At 48.1% G+C, this 18,473-nt stretch overlaps 1 protein-coding gene across 10 annotated transcripts in view; it reads left to right on the forward strand.

The window, feature by feature from the left end:
• SUN1 (Sad1 and UNC84 domain containing 1) overlaps positions 1-18,473 on the forward strand; it is a 51,889-nt gene that overhangs the window by 12,584 nt on the left and 20,832 nt on the right. For 3 of the 10 annotated variants that reach the window (XM_073791784.1, XM_033840966.2, XM_073791781.1), the window contains 9 exons: positions 2,394-2,490; positions 7,697-7,846; positions 9,236-9,420; positions 10,349-10,375; positions 10,479-10,664; positions 16,006-16,203; positions 16,684-16,767; positions 17,019-17,129; positions 18,255-18,353. In XM_073791784.1, the coding sequence (XP_073647885.1) occupies positions 2,414-2,490; positions 7,697-7,846; positions 9,236-9,420; positions 10,349-10,375; positions 10,479-10,664; positions 16,006-16,203; positions 16,684-16,767; positions 17,019-17,129; positions 18,255-18,353 (1,117 nt within the window). In that variant the 5' untranslated portion in view covers positions 2,394-2,413. Of the gene's footprint in view, positions 1-562; positions 1,021-2,393; positions 2,491-7,696; positions 7,847-9,235; positions 9,421-10,348; positions 10,376-10,478; positions 10,665-16,005; positions 16,204-16,683; positions 16,768-17,018; positions 17,130-18,254; positions 18,354-18,473 lie in introns of those variants that run through there. The other 7 variants (XM_073791783.1, XM_073791780.1, XM_073791786.1 and 4 more) reach the window with 7 other exon arrangements.

The following is an 18,473-nucleotide window of genomic DNA, read 5'->3' on the forward strand; positions in this document are numbered from 1 at the left end:
TGTGCGAGGAGCTGGCCTCAGGGCAGTGAGTCAGCTTGTGGGCAGAGCTGGGATCAGAGCCCAGATCTGTAGGGGTCAGTCCCTGTTCTTAGCTGGACGCTCTAGTGTCTCCATGTCATATTCATGATGTTTAAATTAAATGCTGCTTTCGGGCACCTGCCATTCACTTGTTTATAACACTGTAAACCAGTTTCTGTAAACCGGTCCAAATACTCAGTTCACTAAAGACATCTTGAATTCTTTTTTTTTTCTTAAATAAATTTATTTATTTGTTTGTTTATTTTTGGCTGTGTTGGGTCTTCATTGCTGTGCACGGGCTTCCTCTAGTTGCGGCGAGTGGGAGCTACACTTTGTTGTGGTGCGCAGACTTCTCATTGCGGTGGCTTCTCCTGTTGCAGAGCACCGGCTCTAGGTGCGCAAGCTTCAGTAGTTGTGGCTCGTGGGCTCTAGAGGGCAGGCTCAGTAGTTGTGGCACACGGGCTTAGTTGCTCCATGCCGTCTGGGATCTTCCTGGCCCAGGGATCGAACCCGTGTCCCCTGCGTTGGCAGGCGGATTCTTAACCACTGCACCACCAGGGAAGCCCCCGTCTTAAATTCCTGAATACGAGTTGTAGAGAAGTTGGTAGAAGTTAGCAGCAGTTAGAACTGCTTTAACCGGGGGTTGGTAATGTGGGTGTAGTAAAACATGGAAGTGAAAGATCACTTTGAGAGTTAGGAAGTAAAAATCAGTTACATCTTCTCTAGAGGATGAGAGCAGTTTTGGGGTATTAGTATTGTTATGGTTGCTTAGTAAGTCATTACTAACCACAGCGCAGTCAGAAGCCATTATTACACAGCTGCTGGGTGTGGCTCTGTTCTGCGGGGAGCTGGGAGGAGAGGTGAGCCAGGAGGCTGCCCCTCGTGTGCTGTTCCTCAGTCTGTGTGCCCTTGAACCTGGGCTCCAGTGCTGGTGGAGGAGACAGAGGGGAGCTCGAGGCAAGTGAACAGGTACTGAACAAATACATGGACTCGTTCTCAAAGGTAAGTATTTGCAGCAAGAGATTTACGTGTCTATTAATAGAATGAATTGTACTTGTTGAGTGTGTGTTCTACCTGGGCTGGCAGGCCAGGTCCCTGAGAGGAACTGAGCAATGTTGAAATTAGTAGGCACAGTAAAGTTTTTATATATAAACAATGGTCCTTATTTCTATGGGTGCTTAATTTTTAAAAGAATATTTGGGGCTTCCCTGGTGGCGCAGTGGTTGAGAATCTGCCTGCTAATGCAGGGGACACGGGTTCGAGCCCTGATCTGGGAGGATCCCACATGCTGCAGAGCAACTAGGCCCGTGAGCCACAGCTACTGAGCCTGCGCGTCCGGAGCCTGTGCTCCGCAACGAGAGGCCGCGATAGTGAGGCCCGCGCACCGCGATGAAGAGTGGCCCCCGCTTGCCACAACTAGAGAAAGCCCTCGCACAGAAACGAAGACCCAACACAGCAAAAAAAAAAAAAAAATTAATAAACTCCTACCCCCAACATCTTCTCTAAAAAAAAATATATATATATATATATATATATATATATGAACTGTTTCGAAGAATATGGAGTGAATTTAAGTATTTTTGGCTTAGTTTATAGAAATCAGTCATTTATACCTGAATATTTTTTGTCTAGGTTTATCTTCCTTGATCTTTCAACAGCAGATTATGATTCACATTACTCCTACGAGGGTGTGGGGTTTTTTTTGAAGTGTGTGTGTGTGTGTGTGTGTATTTTTAGCCAGAGGAAAGTTTGAGTCATTCCAAAGAAATGTAGGTGACAACATGAAAAACAATATGCTCAAAACTTTTTAATTTAAAAATAATCTGTGTTTTCCTTTGGGGAAAAATAAAAGTATTAACAGTGCCTTAAGCTTATCTCTTATTCACCCTGCAGTTTTCTGATTCTGAGCTGCTTGTAAAAATTTTGCTGTCTAGGAAAGTATGGGAATGTTTCTTGACCACGGAACAAGAATCAGTTCTGCTTTACTTAATAACAATAAAAATTTATTCCAGAAGAATGAGAACATTTTGACACCTTCAGGAATTTACAAGTACATTTTAGAAAGGATTCTGAGTTACTTTCTGTATTCTTTTCATCATTTTAAGTCAGTTGATCTAGGATTTCCCCTTGTTGCTTTTGTAGATTTATAATCCTAGGGAACTAAGTATGACAGCTGTGTTCTGGACTTGCAACCGTGAGAAAACTTGTCTCCTTTGCTTAAAAAAAAAAAAACCAAACCAGCCCTGCTTTACTGGCCTTGTTTAATCAAAGTGTTGACGGTGACTCTAGTCAGTCTGCATTGGGCCACGACAGACAGGGCTCCTCTGTGTGTTCCAGCCTTTAACAGACTGCATTGCTTTTCCCGCCTTCTGCAGTATGCTTTGAGACCGTGAACATGGACTTTTCTCGGCTCCACATGTACACTCCTCCCCAGTGTGTGCCCGAGAACACTGGCTACACGTATGCACTCAGGTGAGCTGCTCGCATGCGTGTTACGTTGTCTTGCCTGGGCTGTTCTTGAATGCCTTTGGGTTAATGGGGGCTTTATGGTACTTGCACCCAACTGCTCTGTGTTGAAAGTGAAAATATCTATGAACTTTATGTTATGCTCTGGTTTTACAAAACTGCCAAACTGACTTGGAAATTATGAGGTTGTTTTGAAAACCGAAAGTTTCTGATGACTCAGTGATTAGTCATTGCAAATGAATGACTGTTTTTGCCTCCACCCAGGTGGCTGTGGTCTCAAGAACACATCTGTGTGGTTATGGTGGGGTTTTGTGATTTATATTAATGGCTGAGTATTTTAAAATTAACAGAACTAACCTGGAAAGTGACTTGGCTTTGAGAGGAGCCATCATAAATAGAATTTTGATGAAGCCCACGGTTTCGAGACCACAACTTCTGTCAAATGCACTGAGTTTTCTGTTTTTATTTGTATCTGATTTGATGCTGAACCTTGAAGTTTGAGTCTTAGAAGCTGTTGACTTGCTCTTTGCCTTTCTAGTTTACCAAGTATTGATAGAAAGGATGATTGAGACGAAACTTAAGTGTTATAAAATTATGGGCTACTGCCAAAGGGAAAACATTCCTGGATTGGTGAAGATTTGATTGGCAGATAGAAAAACCTTTGCATCCTGGCAAGATGTTTGAAGCACACAAGGAAAATGCTAGTGTCAGTTTTATCAATGGCTTATCTTCTAAAGGGTAAAAATGTAATTGAAACTTAAAGAAAATTGGAAGATATTTTAAGAAAACTGCTTCTTAACAGCATTAGTCAAATCTCATATTTAATGATTGAGTTTTTAGTCACAATTTTAGATCATGTCACACTTTCTGTAGTAACACACTTTGTTTTTGTTAAAAGTCCTGTAGTATTTTAGAACAAAATGAGTGGGCCAACTCAAGTAAAATTCCTCCTTATTCTGTATTGTGGAGCATAAAAAATAATAGTTCCTGGTAATTTATTTTTAGCTTTTATAACCCATTTTATTTTGTTTTTATATTTATTTATTATAACCCATTTTAAATACAGTTTTTAAAAGTTGCCTATGTCTGGGTCTCTACAGAGAACCCAACCCTCGTCCAGTGAGGTGTGCAGCTGGATCGGAAGTGGATGAGAACTGAAGTGGGAAAGGCGGGCGGACTGAGCTGTGCTGGGAGGTGGGCCTGTGTTTGAGGGCGGTGGGGGGGGGCGGGGAGGGCAGCGAAGGGTTTCAGCCGGGCGGGGTGGGTGGAACCAGGGTTATGCAGATATGGAGAGTGGGGCGGTACTGGTCAGAGACCGGCAGGAGTTCGGGGGCCCTGACCACTCGCTGCAGCGCTGGGCAGGGCGTGGGGAGGGAGGGATTCGGGAGGGAACGCTGGGGGCCTTGTGCTTGACTGGAGGAAGGGGATGAAGGAGGAGGCAAGCGTGACAGTCACGGCTTGGCGTGGGCACAGGAGCAGGACCACCAGTCAGCGGGAGGGGGTGTGAGACCCAGGCTCAGGAGCCATGTGGGCGGCAGTTCTGGTCTGGCCATCAGCAGGCCATGATGGCAGCCCGAGGGTGTCCTGGGTGCCGAGGGCCCACAGAGGCCCAGGAAGCGGTGATGGGCGGGCGCCGCAGCACGAGGAGCAGAACTCCTGCCGAGGGTCCCAGCCACCCGACACCCAGTCTGGAGGGGGCACGCCCAGCTGTGGACTGGCCTCACGTGGCAGTGCTGAGGCGGCTCTGTCCTTACCTGCCCTTCCCTCTCCTGCCAGTGTGTCTCTACGTCCCCACCCTTCAGTGAAGCCTCTGTTTACCGTCCAGCTCCAGCAGCAACTCATGGTCCCTGGAGGCTGGGTTTCCCTGCAGCCTTTCCCCGCAGCCCTTGGCCACCTGGCCTGGCCCAAAATTGTCCTCCTCATATCCTTGTCCTTCCAGACCCTCCCCTTCCACCTGCTAAACTCCCAACTCTGACCGTCTGTCTCATTACCACCTGGGTAGCCCCTGGCTGACCACCCCATGTCCAGCACTGCTGGCCTGCAGCCTCAGCACTTTTAGTAAACACGTAAAGGATCCTGCAGCATCCTGGTCATGCCATTTCTTTAAGATGTTTTTCTGTTATGGAAAATGCCAAACAGTGTGAAAGTTTGGAGAATAGTGATGATAAGCCCCTTCGCCTCTCACTTATTTTCAGCAGTTACCAGTACTTGGTCTCCCCTCCCCAGTGGGTTGTTTTGAAGCAAATCTCTAAAAGATAATGATATTTTTAAAACAACTAGTCAGAATACCAGGTGTTGAGAACCCAAGGTAGAAGGAGGGGAGAGGAGAGAGTCTGGGGCAGGTGACTGTCACACATGTTGCTAGGCAGTCGGGACCTGCCGGGCCCTGGGTGCATCTGTCTATAGGAACCTGTTACAGATGATGGTTGGGATCCCAGCCTAGGGCAGGAGGGCACAGGCGCTGGTGGAGCGCTCACAGAGTCGTGGGGTGGGCACCCCTCAGGTGCAGACAGAGGCGCTTGTCAACATTCAGGTCTGAACTCAGCACAGAACTGTTGGTCCCCGCCTCCCTCCCTCCCCCACTCCCTCACTCCCTATATCCCTCTCTCTCCCCCGCTGTGAACACTGCTGCAGCTTCTGTTTAGCTGAGCACTATCCAGCTCAAAGTGAAAGTACACATGGTCCTACCTCCTCTCAACTCCAGAGGTAACTATTGTTACCGGTTTGGAGGTGTTTTCTGAGCTCTTAACCATCTGTGTTGGTAATATGTGCTTTTATTTATTATTGAATATTTAATTTATTTATTTGTTTTTGGCATTGCTGCACAGCTTGCTGGATCTTAGTTCCCCGACCATGGGTTGAACCCTGTGCTTTTATGTTATATATATATTTAAAAACATGAATAGGATGATAATAGAGTATTTCTTTTTTCATTTAACAGTATATCTTGGAGGTCTTTCTGTGACAGTATATATAGATCTTTTATGTTTTCTAACGGCCTCACTGCATTACATAAGGTACATGTATCCTAGTTTATTTCATCATCCCCTTATTAATGGACATTTCCCAGTCGTTTGCTCTTTTCTTTTTTTTGGCCATGCTGCGCGGCTTGCAGGATCTCAGTTCCCCAACGAGGGATTGAACCCGGGGTCATGGCAGTGAAAGTACGGAATCCTAACCACTAGGCCACCGGGAACTCCCTCATTTGCTCTTACAAACAGCCGCTATACTGGCTTCTTCCCAGGGCCCTCTCTAATCAAAGTAACAGGTATTTGGAACACCCTTCTGCCGGCAGGGGCATTGTGTTAGAGGTCCTGTGTTGGAAAGCCAGGACCCTCTCCAGACTGGCAGCGTTGTCATGTCCCCTGAGTTGCAGCCTCTGGGGCGTGTGGGGGTGGGAGACAGAGGTCTGGGTGCCGTCGTCAGCTTCTTGCCTTCTGCACGTTTGCGTATTTGTCTAGGTTGCTCCTCGAGACACACACCTGGTCTGGGGCCTGACAGAGGCCGGTGGACTTGAACTGCACTGTCCTCTCTTGATGTTCAAGTTCATAAATGGCCGTCCTCTAAACCCAGGACTTAGGTTAAGAGAAAGGTGGTGGAGGGGTACTGGTCCATTCTTACGTGGTAGATTCTGACTTGAAATAACAATTTTCTTAAACGAGAATTGTAGTTATGTAAAATACTAAAAATAATCTTGGAAGAAAAGTAAGCATATTTTATACTAAAATTAGGTAGAGTTTAGCGTCCTTGCTGCTCAGTGTGGGTTAGGGCAGCCTCTGTCTTGCCCCACTCCAGCCTCTCAAGTTGAGGAGGACCTTTTCCTGAAGTTATGTGTGACGCCTCAAATGGATATGACAACTTGAAGCAATTTGTAATAACTTTCTGAGGGTTTGATTTAACAGTTTCTAGTGTCATATCTGATAAGTTTATGATGAATTTGATTCTGAAAATATTTTTATAATATAAAATAAAACGCGGAAATGTTCTTAAGCCCATTTACTTTAACTCAGATACCCCTGGTTACCGTGGATTTCCAGACCCTTAGCCCAGTGGTCTGCTGTCCTGAGCGGGGTCTGTCCTCCCACTGCCTGCTGGATGTGCCCCCAGCGTCTCCACCTCCTCCTGCGGATAAACTACCTGAGGGGTTTGGAGCTCCCTTCTCTGCCACAGCGGGGCCTGCCCAGGGCCTCCAGGGTGCAGGCTGTCCTCTAGCGTGCATGCGCGCGAAGGCCCTTTGGTTGAAGCCAGGACCGAGGTTCTCTTGCAGCCCCACCTTCTGTGCCTTGGGCTGCAGTTCCTCTCTTGGCCTGCTTTGCTTCCTGTGGCAGTCGTGGCCTCTCCCTCCCTCTCTCACCTTCCTCCTTCCTGTCGGGTTGTGAGCTCACCTCCTGGAGGTGTGGAGTCCTCACTGTTTGGTGGCCCCGGCTGCTGGACTGTCTGTAGGATCCCCGCCCCCAAGGAGGCACAGAACAGGTTCTCAACTCACATTTCTGGATTTGGAAAACTTGCTGACAGCACAGAAGGATCTGTGTTTTGGTTTAAGATAATAATGTGGAAGGGTAGTGGAGTGGCTTTTCTGTGTACTAGTTTGTCTCTGGGTTTATGATGAATTAAATGCAAAGTGCGCTGGTGGCTCAGTCACTGGCTTTTCCTTTTCTCCTTACATTGATTCATTCAGTGACTTACTGGGATCTCGGATTAAATGTCACGTAGTGGTCACTGTCTTGTTAACTGCTTTATCAGACAGCGTCTGCTAGTAAACGGTTATGATTTTCTAACAACGTTAATCTCATTCCTAGGTGGGGAGTCTCGTGAATTTAGCACGTCCTCACGTGCTCCCCAGGGCCGGGTGTAGCCTTGAACACCAGGCAGCTGGGGGATTCATTTCACATGTGCTGTGATCAGAGCAAATGTAGGGGCATCAGTTGTTGAGCAAGTTGGGTGCCAGCTTGCTTTTGCTCTGTCGGAAAGGCTTCACATAGTGATGGCTGTTTTTCTCGTTTAAAAAAAATATATTTTATTTATTTATTTATTTTGGCTGCGCCAGGTCTTAGTTGTGGCATGCGGGATCTTTGTTGCAGCATGCAGACTCTTAGTTGTGGCATGTGCTGTTTTTAAAAACTCACACTAGGTTGCACGTTCTGTTATTTGTTTGTTCTTCAAAGTGGTGTGGCAAGCGGTGTTCATCTATGATGAGGTTTTTTCCTTCTAGTTCAAGTTATTCTTCTGATGCTCTGGATTTCGAGACTGAGCACAAGTTGGATCCTGTATTTGATTCTCCAAGAATGTCCCGCCGCAGTTTGCGCCTGGTCACCACAGCCCGAGCCGCTGAGGATGGCCCCGCTGGGGACAGAGCAGCCAGGTGAGCGAAAGCAGTTAAAACCAAACACATGAGGTTTCGGTCTGTAAAACTTCACTCTCTCGAATTTACAGATATGTGTGTACACACACAACTGCACACATGGTCGTAGCTTTACTGTGAATGAGGCTGAAACCAGGGCTGGGGTGTGCGGGTTGTTTGGCGCTGGTGTAAAGAGGGATGCGGGCACCCATCCCGTTCGGGGCAAGTGTTCCCAGCTCATCTGCGTAGCAGGCCCCACCAGCAGTTAAGGGAGGAGCCCTGCCCATCATCATGTGGCCCTGCAGGTGTCTGTGTTGTTAGTGCTTTAAGTCTGTATACAAAATCTGTGTGAACTGACAGATACAGGCGTGAAGTTTAGATGTTTACCTGTATTTATGATTGTCCTATTCACTTGATTTCTGAACTCTCCACGTGCCCATCACTTATTTGTGCCCAAGAAGGGGCAAAAGTGTGCAGGATCTTTGTGCCATTTAAAGATAAAGAGATAAAGAATAAAAGTAACAGCTTTCCTTTAACATCACTCATGTAAGAGTGACGAGCTTCCTGCCTGAGTGGTCCACTCTTGGGAGTGGGATGGTGGCTGTTGAGAGGTGATGGGACACTGGCCTGACAGCAAGGCTGGGCGCTGGTGTCTGTGGCGTCACCTCCCCATCTGTGGTTCACACTCACACACTGCACGCCCAGCGGCCTCCTGGGGTTCATTTGCAGTGAGGTTCTTGGATATCCTGGTTTGGGGTGTTCATGCAGGTACTGCTATGGGAACCACGGCTGTAACAGGCTGGTTCTCTGTCCCTGAGCAACGCTGGAACCAGGTTTCCCGGTGCATCTGCTCATGGGGGCCTTCCTGTCTCTGCTCCCTGCCTTTTGCTCACTTCTCACTCCCTCAGTGGGGAGGGTCTTCAAGGGCTTTGTCTCCATCCTTGTGGTAGATCCAGTACAGGAAGGATTTTGGCGACAGCCTCTCCTCGCTGTACTTGATGCTGTTCCACCTTTACTAGTGACTGAGAAACAGTGCGGAATGTGCCTGTGGATGCAGTTACTTGTTTTAAATGGTGGGGGGGACACTAAATCTATAAATCATATAATTTCAAAATATAGGTCATTTTTATTCTTAGGTTATTTTTAGTTTGAACCACTTTTGGGTCATGAGGCCCCAAATAATCTGAGAACTACTTTGTGTGTACAATTTTAGGAGGAGTTCTTGAGCCCAGCTTAACAATTCCTTTTTTAGATTAACAGATGTCTCATTACAGCAGAAAGGGCATAAGAACACGTTGCTTTAACAGTAGTATATTCATTCTCAGGCAAAGATTTTGTGTTGGTAAAATGTAATCATTTGTATATACTAGAAAAAGTCTGTAGACTTGCTCCTTTCTCCTTCCTTTTTAGACTAGCAAAGCAGCACAGCAGTGCACACAAGCCGGCATTTAGTATCAACCACACCTCGAGGAAGGTCCTGTCCTTGGCTGTCAGCCAGAGCGGCTCCAGTGCCACGCGGGCTGCGGCTTGTCTGCGGCCTCCTGTGCTGGACGAGTCTCTGATCCGCGAGCAGACCAAAGTGGACCACTTCTGGGGTGAGTCATCTCCAGTGATTCCTCCGGTTCTTCTGGGAAGAAGGGGTGTCATGGCCAGGTTGTCCTTTTTCCCCTTACTGGGGGGAAGGAGCCCCAGGAAGTTTGGAGGCCTTCCTCTGGACTGAGATCGGAAACACAGGGAAACTGCTTCCAGCTGCCGATTGTGTGTCGCGATGTGGAAGATGGAGTGGAGTGGTCAGGGCAGTCTGATTAACTCTGTGTGTCTAAATGCATGACTTTTATGGGATGTTTAAGCAAAGTCATTGGTAAACTCACCAGCATGATTTCAAGTTCCAGACAGCAATTTTTGTCTCACTGGAAAGCATCTAGTGTAGATGAATTGACCCTAGGAAACGATGTGGCTTATGACCTGTATCGACTAAGGCAGCAGCGTGACCCCGGTCCTCCCTGTGGAGGACTCGATGGCCACAGGGGCCATGGCTTTGAGGGGCTGCAAAGCTGCTTGTGTCCCCTTGATGTTCCGGTTGGCCCTTCTGAGAAGAATTAAAGATTAGATTAGTTCCAGAAACCTTATGTGCTGAGTTGGGAAGCCCTGGAGTTCGTATTCTGTTTTGCTCACTAGCAAAGTAGCTCGCGGGCAGCAGAGGAGGCAAGTGTGCTGGTGCTGAGGTTCCTGCCTCTTCTTCTGTGCACAGCGTGTGTGTGTGTGTAGACAGTGTGAGAGTGCGTGAGAACAGAGCGTGTGGGAAGGTATTTTCTCCAGAGCTGTGCTTTCACCTGGAATTGAAAGCAAGCATCTGCATGTACCTGGAGACATTTCTGTTAGTTCTAGGCGTTGTAGGAAGTCAGTCTTGACCAGTGCCATGATACTGATTTATTAACCATTGTAACCTTTACTTTTGAGTTTGTGTATTTTGTTCTGTTTTAATAATTTGAGCTCAACAGCAAAAATATGTGTGTTTTTTAGGTCTTGACGATGACGGAGAGCTTAAAGGTAATTTCATCCTTTTCTTCCCCACATTTTTCAAGATGGAGGTTTTAGTTAGGTGTTTGCAGATTGTAATAAGCAGGTTCCATCTCCTTCTTGCAAACTTCAGGTGGGAATAAAGCTGCCATTCAGGGAAACGGCGATGTGGCCGCAGGGGCCGTAGAAGCAGCAGGGAGCAACGGCTACACCTGCAGCGACTGCAGCCTCCTTTCTGAGCGCAAAGGCGCGCTCACCGCGTACTCCGCTGCCCGTGGCCCGGCCTCAAGGATTTACTCGCGGGATAGGAGTCAGAAACGTAAGTCTTGCTCTTTTAAAAGTTAGAAAAAGAGTTCACGTCCAAATATTAGATATTTCCTTTTCTTTTCATCAACCTTGTCTTATAGGCCTCAGTGTCTGCACTGTTTCTACTGTAGACTCGAACTCAAAGTTATCCTTTAAAAGTTTAAGAGATGCACCAAAAATTAGCTTTGTTCCTCCTCTCTCAACTTACATCTGATGTGGTTGGTCTTTTTGTACCTGGGAGTGTTTGGAATTCCATAAATTTGAACTTGGAGTAAGCAGGAGAAACCTCGTCCTGAACTGGACCTGTGGGCTGTGCAGTCACCTGCAGACGCTCCTTCTTTTCCTAGGGGCGCAGATGCCAGGCGCCCAGGGAGTCAGGGTGGGAGGCGGTGATGCTTGAGGCAGGGACGTGTTGTCTCTGGTCTCTGTTGTGGGTGAGAGTCCGTGACCGCAGGGGCAGCTTACCGGGAGTGTGCAGCTTCTGGGGGGCACATGGCACACCAGCCTTGTTTGGGAGGGCGGCAGGCACGGTGGAAGGTCTCGCGGGGCAACCTTGGCCCTGCTGACCGGCAGAGGAGGCCCTTGGGACCCCGGTGCGCCAGCTTGACCACAGAGGGCCCGGGCCTGCCCATGTTCCCAGCTCTGATCAACACCTGGACCAGACTGAGTCGGCCTCGCTGCTGGGCCCCTGGGGAGAACACAGCTACAGAGGCCCTTCTGGGGGCCACCGTGTGACCGATGTGCCCCTCCAGGCTCGGGGCTCCGCGGCTGCTGTGATCACTGTTTGCCTTAAGGGAACACATAGGGAGGCTGGGAGTCCTCGACTTGAAATGTGTCGCCTTGTTTCCAAGCCCTTGGTACCTTGTCTGTTTAATCTGAGCACTGGAGTGCTTGGCAGAGCCAGAGGACATGCTCGGGCAGGTGGACAGGGTCTGGACAGAACAGTGCAGGAGGGCGGGGCGCTGTCTGTCTATCCCTGTGTTCCTGGCTGTGCCCTGCGCACGAGGATGCCCAGTTCATACTTCTCAAATGGTGACTTTGACATGATGAAGGATGATACCTGGACTGACAGTTATTTCTATTTCGGCGTCTCATCCTCGTTTCTAGACCTTTGGGTTTTGGCTGCTGTAGTGTTACCGACCTCCTTAGCGTTAATAGAGCAGTGTGGGAATACAGTGAGGGGAAGGGGGTGGCAGAATCAATGTGAGCGTTTCCTCTGTAACAGTTTCTGGATCGTGTGGGTGCTGTAGAGACCAGCATCGCTGAGCGCTCACTCTGCCTCCTGCGCTCTGTACCCATGACCTCACTGACCCTCATAGCAGCCCTGCTGGACAGTTGTCACCCTCATTGTACAGACCAGTAAACTGAGGTTCAGCCAGCTTCAGACACTTGCTGGTAAGTGATGGAGCTTGGACCTGGCCCCAGGCATCTCGCCTGCAGGGCGCCCTCCCCAAGACGCTGTGTCCTCTGAGTGCTCTCCCAGGGCCGGGACTCCGCACCTGGCATGCCGTGTATCGGGTTTTGAGGCTGCATTTTGAAGTGTGCCATTGCTGAGTTGAGCATACCTTTCTCAGAGTAAAAGCACGTTCCACAAACGGTACCTGGTGGAGTCGTGGTGCTCACAGGTCGCCGCCTGTCTGTGGCAGTGTTTGCTGCTGTCCCCCAGCTACGTCTGCGTCACCAACAATGCAGCCACTTGTTCTGACAGCATGGAGGATGGTGGGCCTGAACCCAGCTGTGTGGTTGCTGTGTCTTCAGAGGGAAGGTCAGCCGTGGTAGCTTTGGTGGCAGCTTCTGGAAACTCATCCCACTTCCTGCTTAAATCGGTCTTGAGTATTTTGGTGGAGTAAACAAGTTACTATACTGTTATTTGCTTTGAGCTTCTATTCTTATCATGCCCCTTGCTCTTTTAGATTATAGCAGTGGTTTGTAGACCCAATGCTAATTTGTTACCTCTGAAAAAATTAGTTTCTAATTATTTGAGTAAAACATTTATCAAAGAACTTTTGAAAACCACAGAGGTGTGCAAGGAAGAAAATTAAAATCACCCATAACCTACACCCAGAGGCTTTTCACTCTTATTGCGTGGTTGAGGTCACACCGCATGAATTTGTTACATGGGCATATTTACTCAAAATATGGGTAACTCTTCACAATCATAAGTTAACCCCCACCCCACATTTCCTTTCTTTCTATTCTTTTTCTTATATTCTCATTGTGAAATCTTTAAACCTTTAAATTTATCTATTTATTTACTAGATGAATTAAGTCACCCCTTGTCCCTCCCCAGTCCCTGTCTGGTTTCCCTTCTGGAGGGAGCTGCAGCTAATCCTGTTCATTGTGGGTTCTCCTGCCTTTTTAATGAGGTGAAAATCATACAACATGAAATTAACCGACTATTTTAAAGTGTACAATCCACTGGTATTTCACTGTGTTTTGTAAGCACCACTTGAATTTTGCTTTCATGTTCCTACAGAAACATGGAGTGTGTTTTTACTTCAAATACATGGTTTTGCAATTTTTTTCATTTTAAATGGTAATTGCGATGAACTTCATTCTTTTTGATGCCTGTCTAATATTGCATTTATGGTTGTATCGAAATTTGTTTAGTCAGTGTCTAGGTGAACATTCAGGCTTTCTTGTTTGTACACTTTTAAAAGCAGTGTTTTCTTTGGGTGTATTTGTGTATGTGCACAAGTCTTCGGGGTAGGCAGGCCAGAAGGAGCGTAGGTGTGCATTAAACATCATTCATCCCGCCTGAGCCACGTAGGTTCTGATTCTGAAACCTTTTGAGGTTCAGGTTGAGTGCATTGTTGACAAAACGTGATTTTCTGGGCCACGTCAGAAAGGCTTTAAAGGCCTTCCATGTGTTTTCCCTGGGACATCGAACAGCGCTCACCAAAGCAAGGTGCTGATAGGATGCGTGCAGATGGACAGATTCAGTACTCCTGTGAGGGCTGGCACCTGTGTGAGAAACCTGTAGGGGCTGGAGACCCGGGAGACCCGGCTCTGCCAAAAGGCGCTCCTATGTGGGCCAGCGCGCCTCGGGCCTCCCTGGCCCCTGGGCTAACTGCACAGAAGGACCCAGGGAATTGGAATCTGAAAACACACACTTCTGTGTTTTTTCTCTTGCCTAAGGCAATGCTTGCGTCCCCCAGTAGAAGGTGTAAACTAACTTAGAAAAGATAGGTCTGAATGAATGAATGAGTGAATGAAAAGTCATTCCTTTGAAACTTTGTCGGTTGTCTTGGGTGCTTTGAGCAGAATTTTGCTAATTGAATCAGCCTTAGTCTTTAGAGAAGTAAGGACTGAAACGTCTGCTGCTTCCGGGAGAGGGACCAGCCAACTTGGCTGACTTCGGGGTTGGACAGCTGTGACTGCCGAGCGGCTGAGGCTGAAGTGGGCGGCGTGGCACGCTGCGGCTTGGCCTCTGAGCTGAGCAGCTGAAATACTACTGACCGGCTTTATGGAGGAGCAGCTCTGATGGAGCCCGTCCTCCTGAAGAAACCGCGATTAGCGACTAAATATATTTTAAAAAGTGTTCCGCCCAGCAGCTTCTAAATAAATACTTATCACTGCTGAGAAAAGAAGATTGTTTACAATTTCAGTTTAAATAGATTCTTCCAGTTGACTTCCCAAAAGACTGACCAGGATTGCCCTCTCCCTATGGCCACGTGAGGGTCCCCATTCCATGTACTCTTGCTAAATAAGTGTTTATATTTTTGTTCTTTTAAAATGTTGCCGATTTGATGAATGAAAAATGGATTTTGGTGTCGCTGATTGTCAGTGAGACAGATCCTGCGTTACCTCTTCATGAATTTTTCTGTTTTTGTCCGACCTCTGTATAAAGTTCATGCTGCGGTGTAAAACAAAGAAGAGTGTGAGTGGGGTAACACAGAGTTGGCCCTGACACTCGGGGGCTCCTGGCCCCAGGTTTACATTTGTTTTGGTTCAGGGCTCCAATTCACAGATAGCCTACTCCTTTATTCAGGCTATCTGCGGGGGGAAAGCTCTGATTTTATGTCTTCTGAAATCACTCCAACTCAGACCTCTCCAGTCCCCACTGGCCTCACGCATGTACCCTAAACTCAGGGAGCTGAGCCGGGGGTGAGTGAACGGGCTGGGTATTTGTGCATTTGGGCACGTTGGCGAGCAGCCCCGGCTGCAGGCCGTCCCATGGAGTCACTGTGCAGGAACAAGCCTCATACTTCAGCTGCCACTCAGTGAAGAAACTTTTTTTTTAAACATCTTTATTGGAGTATAATTGCTTTACAACGTTGTGTTAGTTCCTGCCGTATAACAAAGTGAATCAGTTATGTGTATACATATATCCCTATATCCCCTCCCTCTTGCGTCTCCCTCCCTCCCACCCTCCCTATCCCACCCCTCTAGGTGGTCACAGAGCACCGAGCTGATCTCCCTGTGCTGTGCGGCTGCTTCCAACTAGCTGTCTATTTTACATTTGGTAGTGTATAGATGTCCATGCCACTCTCTCACTTTGTCCCAGCTCACCCTTCCCCCTCCCCGTGTCCTCAAGTCCATTCTCTACGTCTGCATCTTTATTCCTGTCCTGTCCTGCCCCTAGGTTCACGAGAACCTTTTTTTTAGATTCCATATATGTGTTAGGATATGGTATTTGTTTTTCTCTTTCTGACTGACTTCACTCTATATGACAGGCTCTAGGTTCATCCACCTCACTACAAATAACTTTTTTAAGAATAAAAACTTCTAGCCACTGTGATTTGCAGACTGTCACCCTGCACATTGTAGGTTATAGAGGTCGCACTGTCCTGGTGCTCCAGGTGCTGAGGAAAAGGAGCCTCAGGTGGCCACGTCGGGTGTCTCTGTGTACCCTGCGGCACGTGCTGTAGCGGACGTCCTTGAAGGGGCTGCTTCTCGCTGACAGGCCTTCTCGAGGCTGGGAACACAGTGGGATGGCTGGGCCGGAGGTCAGGGAAGAGAAGTCGTTTGCCAATTTCTAAAGATGGTAGCGTGTGCATAAACAGCATTGGGGTGAAGTGACCTCAGATTGGATGTTTTATGGAAGACGGCCTGTGGGAGAGATGTGGTGCTGCTGGCGCTCCAGGATGGGGCTGGTTTGCAACTCGGCCCGAGTGTGTGTCTCTGGTGTCCATTTAAAAAAGTGGGTTCCAGGGAATTCCCTGGCCATCCAGTGGTTAAGACTCTGCGCTTTCACCGCCCGAGCTTATTAGGTTGGGGAACTAAGACCCTGCAAGCCGCAAGGCACAGCCGAAAAAAAAGTGGGTTCCACTTTGCCCAAAGTGAGTCATCAGGCTCTGACATAGGGAGCGCGTGCTGCGAGAGGAGTAACTGTGTTCACGGTTTCTCACTAGGCCGCGCCGCTCGCTGCAGGGATAGCATCTTGTCGCTGGTCACGCGCACCTCGGCGTCCTTTCCTTCGTTCTTAGTTCAGCTCTTCCAAGTGGCTTTAATGAAGCTCAATTATGAATCAGAAAATTACAAATTGAAAAGTTATGAATCAAAAGATCGCGAATCAAAAAGCTGTGAGTCAAAAAGCCATGAATCAAAAGGTATTTAAATACTTTCTTCCTCCTTTTTCCACCAAATAGAGCTTTCAAGGTGGAGAAAACACTCTTTTCCCCGCGTGGCGCTTCGCTCACGCCCTCTCCTCGCGTCGTTTGCGGCCTCGCTCTCTCGCAGCCTTGCTGTGCATCTCTCTCCCTGTTCTCTGTGCAGTTCTGGATGTTTCCTGGAAGTTGATCAGGGTTTAAACATTAAATAAAAAGTTAACACACTCATCTTTTTATTCTTACGACCATCTTCAAAGCAAAAAATTTATCTGACTGGCATTTAGAATGATGTTTCAAAAATGTTTGAAGCCGGCCCATCCTGTGTGGTGGTCGGGGCATGCCCAAGGTTGGCGGGACTTGACGGCATTTCCTGAGCGAGGCAGTTACCCCGCCCCCGGCCTGCACCCCCACCACCACCCCGACCCGGCCACTCTGCAGAGCTCCTGTCCCGGGCTCAGGCCCCTCTCGCCTGTGTTGCAGCTCATTCCAGTCACTGTGGGAGGATGAATGTGAGAGAGCCCCTCGGCGAGGACGGCCACCTCCGTGCAAACGGGGCGTCGCTGTGTAAGTATGGCTCGGCCGCACCTGTGCCATCCTTTTAGGCCGTCCTGGGGCCCCACTGGTTAGGACGGGGCCGGGGCTCTCGCTGCCCCCTTCACACCAGGAGCCTACAGCCACCAGGGGACACTGGCTGGGATTTTGGTTTTTCATAATTGAGTTTCCTAGTTTTTTCAAACTGCCGTTGCTGCGCACCGTTGAGATTGACAGGGTTTGCGTGTTCATCTGTCCAATTAACTGCTTGTCCCACCCCACAGGCGATGACTGTAAGGGGAGGAAGCACCTGGAAACACACACCGCCACCCGCTCGCAGCCCTCATGGCCAGGAGGGCTGGCAGGGACCGTGGGGCTCGCCTTGTCCCATGCAGGTTGTCTCTCGCGCTTTTGTGTTTTGTTTCTGTCGTGTTTTCGCAAATGCTCCTTGTTCATTGTTTCTTTGTGTTTGGAATTCAGGTGTTCAGTAAAAACAGGAATATAATAACTGTCTTAAAATATGGAGAATATGGCTCTTGAAAAGCTTCTTTGTAAGTGTATTTAGTATAAATTAAGCGTATGGAAAGTTACGTATTTCAGGTGAAATGAACGGTTTAGAAGAAGCTGTGTCCTGCATGGGGTACAGTCGGCCCGCGCCCGGGAAACGGGCCGCGTCCTGAGCCTGTGCAGCCGGGGTGCTATGGAGAAATCCAGTTTGTACCTGTCAGTGTCTTGCCGAAGGGCGCCTTTATAGCAGCTTTTTTTAAAAGCTGAACTTCAAAATTTGTTGTCTCTTAACTGTTAATTAATAAACATAAAGCAATAGATTTTTTAAAAAACCGTTTCTTTGCACGTCAGCCGTGTTGGAATTGCTTAATGTTTTCAGGAGTCAACACGCAAATGCTGGTGTGGGTGTATTACTTCCAGCGGTCACTCTTTAAAAATGAAAGGAATTGATTTCACGAGCAGTTTTCTGCTTTATATATGTGGCTTTCGGTATAAAGTTAATTGTGTTTTATTTTGTCATCCAGTGGGACTACCGGTTATAATTCCAAAATATTTTTTCACTGGGCTGTAGGAAGATTTTCATCTTGCTGTTTGCGTAACTCTTGTCTCACCCAGAGCATGTTAACTGCTGGTGTCCATGGAATCTTACTTGCTTTAAACGATTGTGCTGTCTTTCCAATACCCATTCTGCCAGCAGCAGCTGTGCACACGTGTAGGGTAGCTGCCAGCCAGGCCCCGCGGGTTTATAGGAAACGTCTGCGTTTTACATCCTACGTGTCGATAGGCAGAAGCGAGTGAAAACTGTTCAGACACAGAGCAGGGTTTCCATAAGTTAGTTTCAGCATCTTGCTTGGACTTCAAGTAGTCGATTGTTTTTCTTGAGGAGAGACTGTTGACTGTCTGATGCGAGAGGATTTTGGTACAGTGCCATGAGGTGGGTGTCTCTTGCCGCGTCGGGACTGTGGGGCTGGTGTTTGAAGGTGCCCCTCCCGCCCAAATCTTCTCCGGCACAGGTCACTTCTCGGTGCAGGCGCTGCGCGAGGTCGGAGCCACGGGAGGGTTTGTGTCCAGGACGGTGTCAGCGGTGCTGTGGTTGGCGGTGGCCTGTCCAGGTGGTTATTTTGGCTTTCCATGTTAGCGTTCGCTCCTAGGCTGTTGGCAGTTAAGCACCTGCAGTAAACTGTTCACCTAACCAAGTCAACATTGCATTTTCGGTTTACGTGCTTTGATCC

This window comes from Tursiops truncatus, chromosome 15, assembly GCF_011762595.2.
Source record: "Tursiops truncatus isolate mTurTru1 chromosome 15, mTurTru1.mat.Y, whole genome shotgun sequence".
NCBI classification, from domain to species: Eukaryota; Metazoa; Chordata; class Mammalia; order Artiodactyla; family Delphinidae; genus Tursiops; species Tursiops truncatus.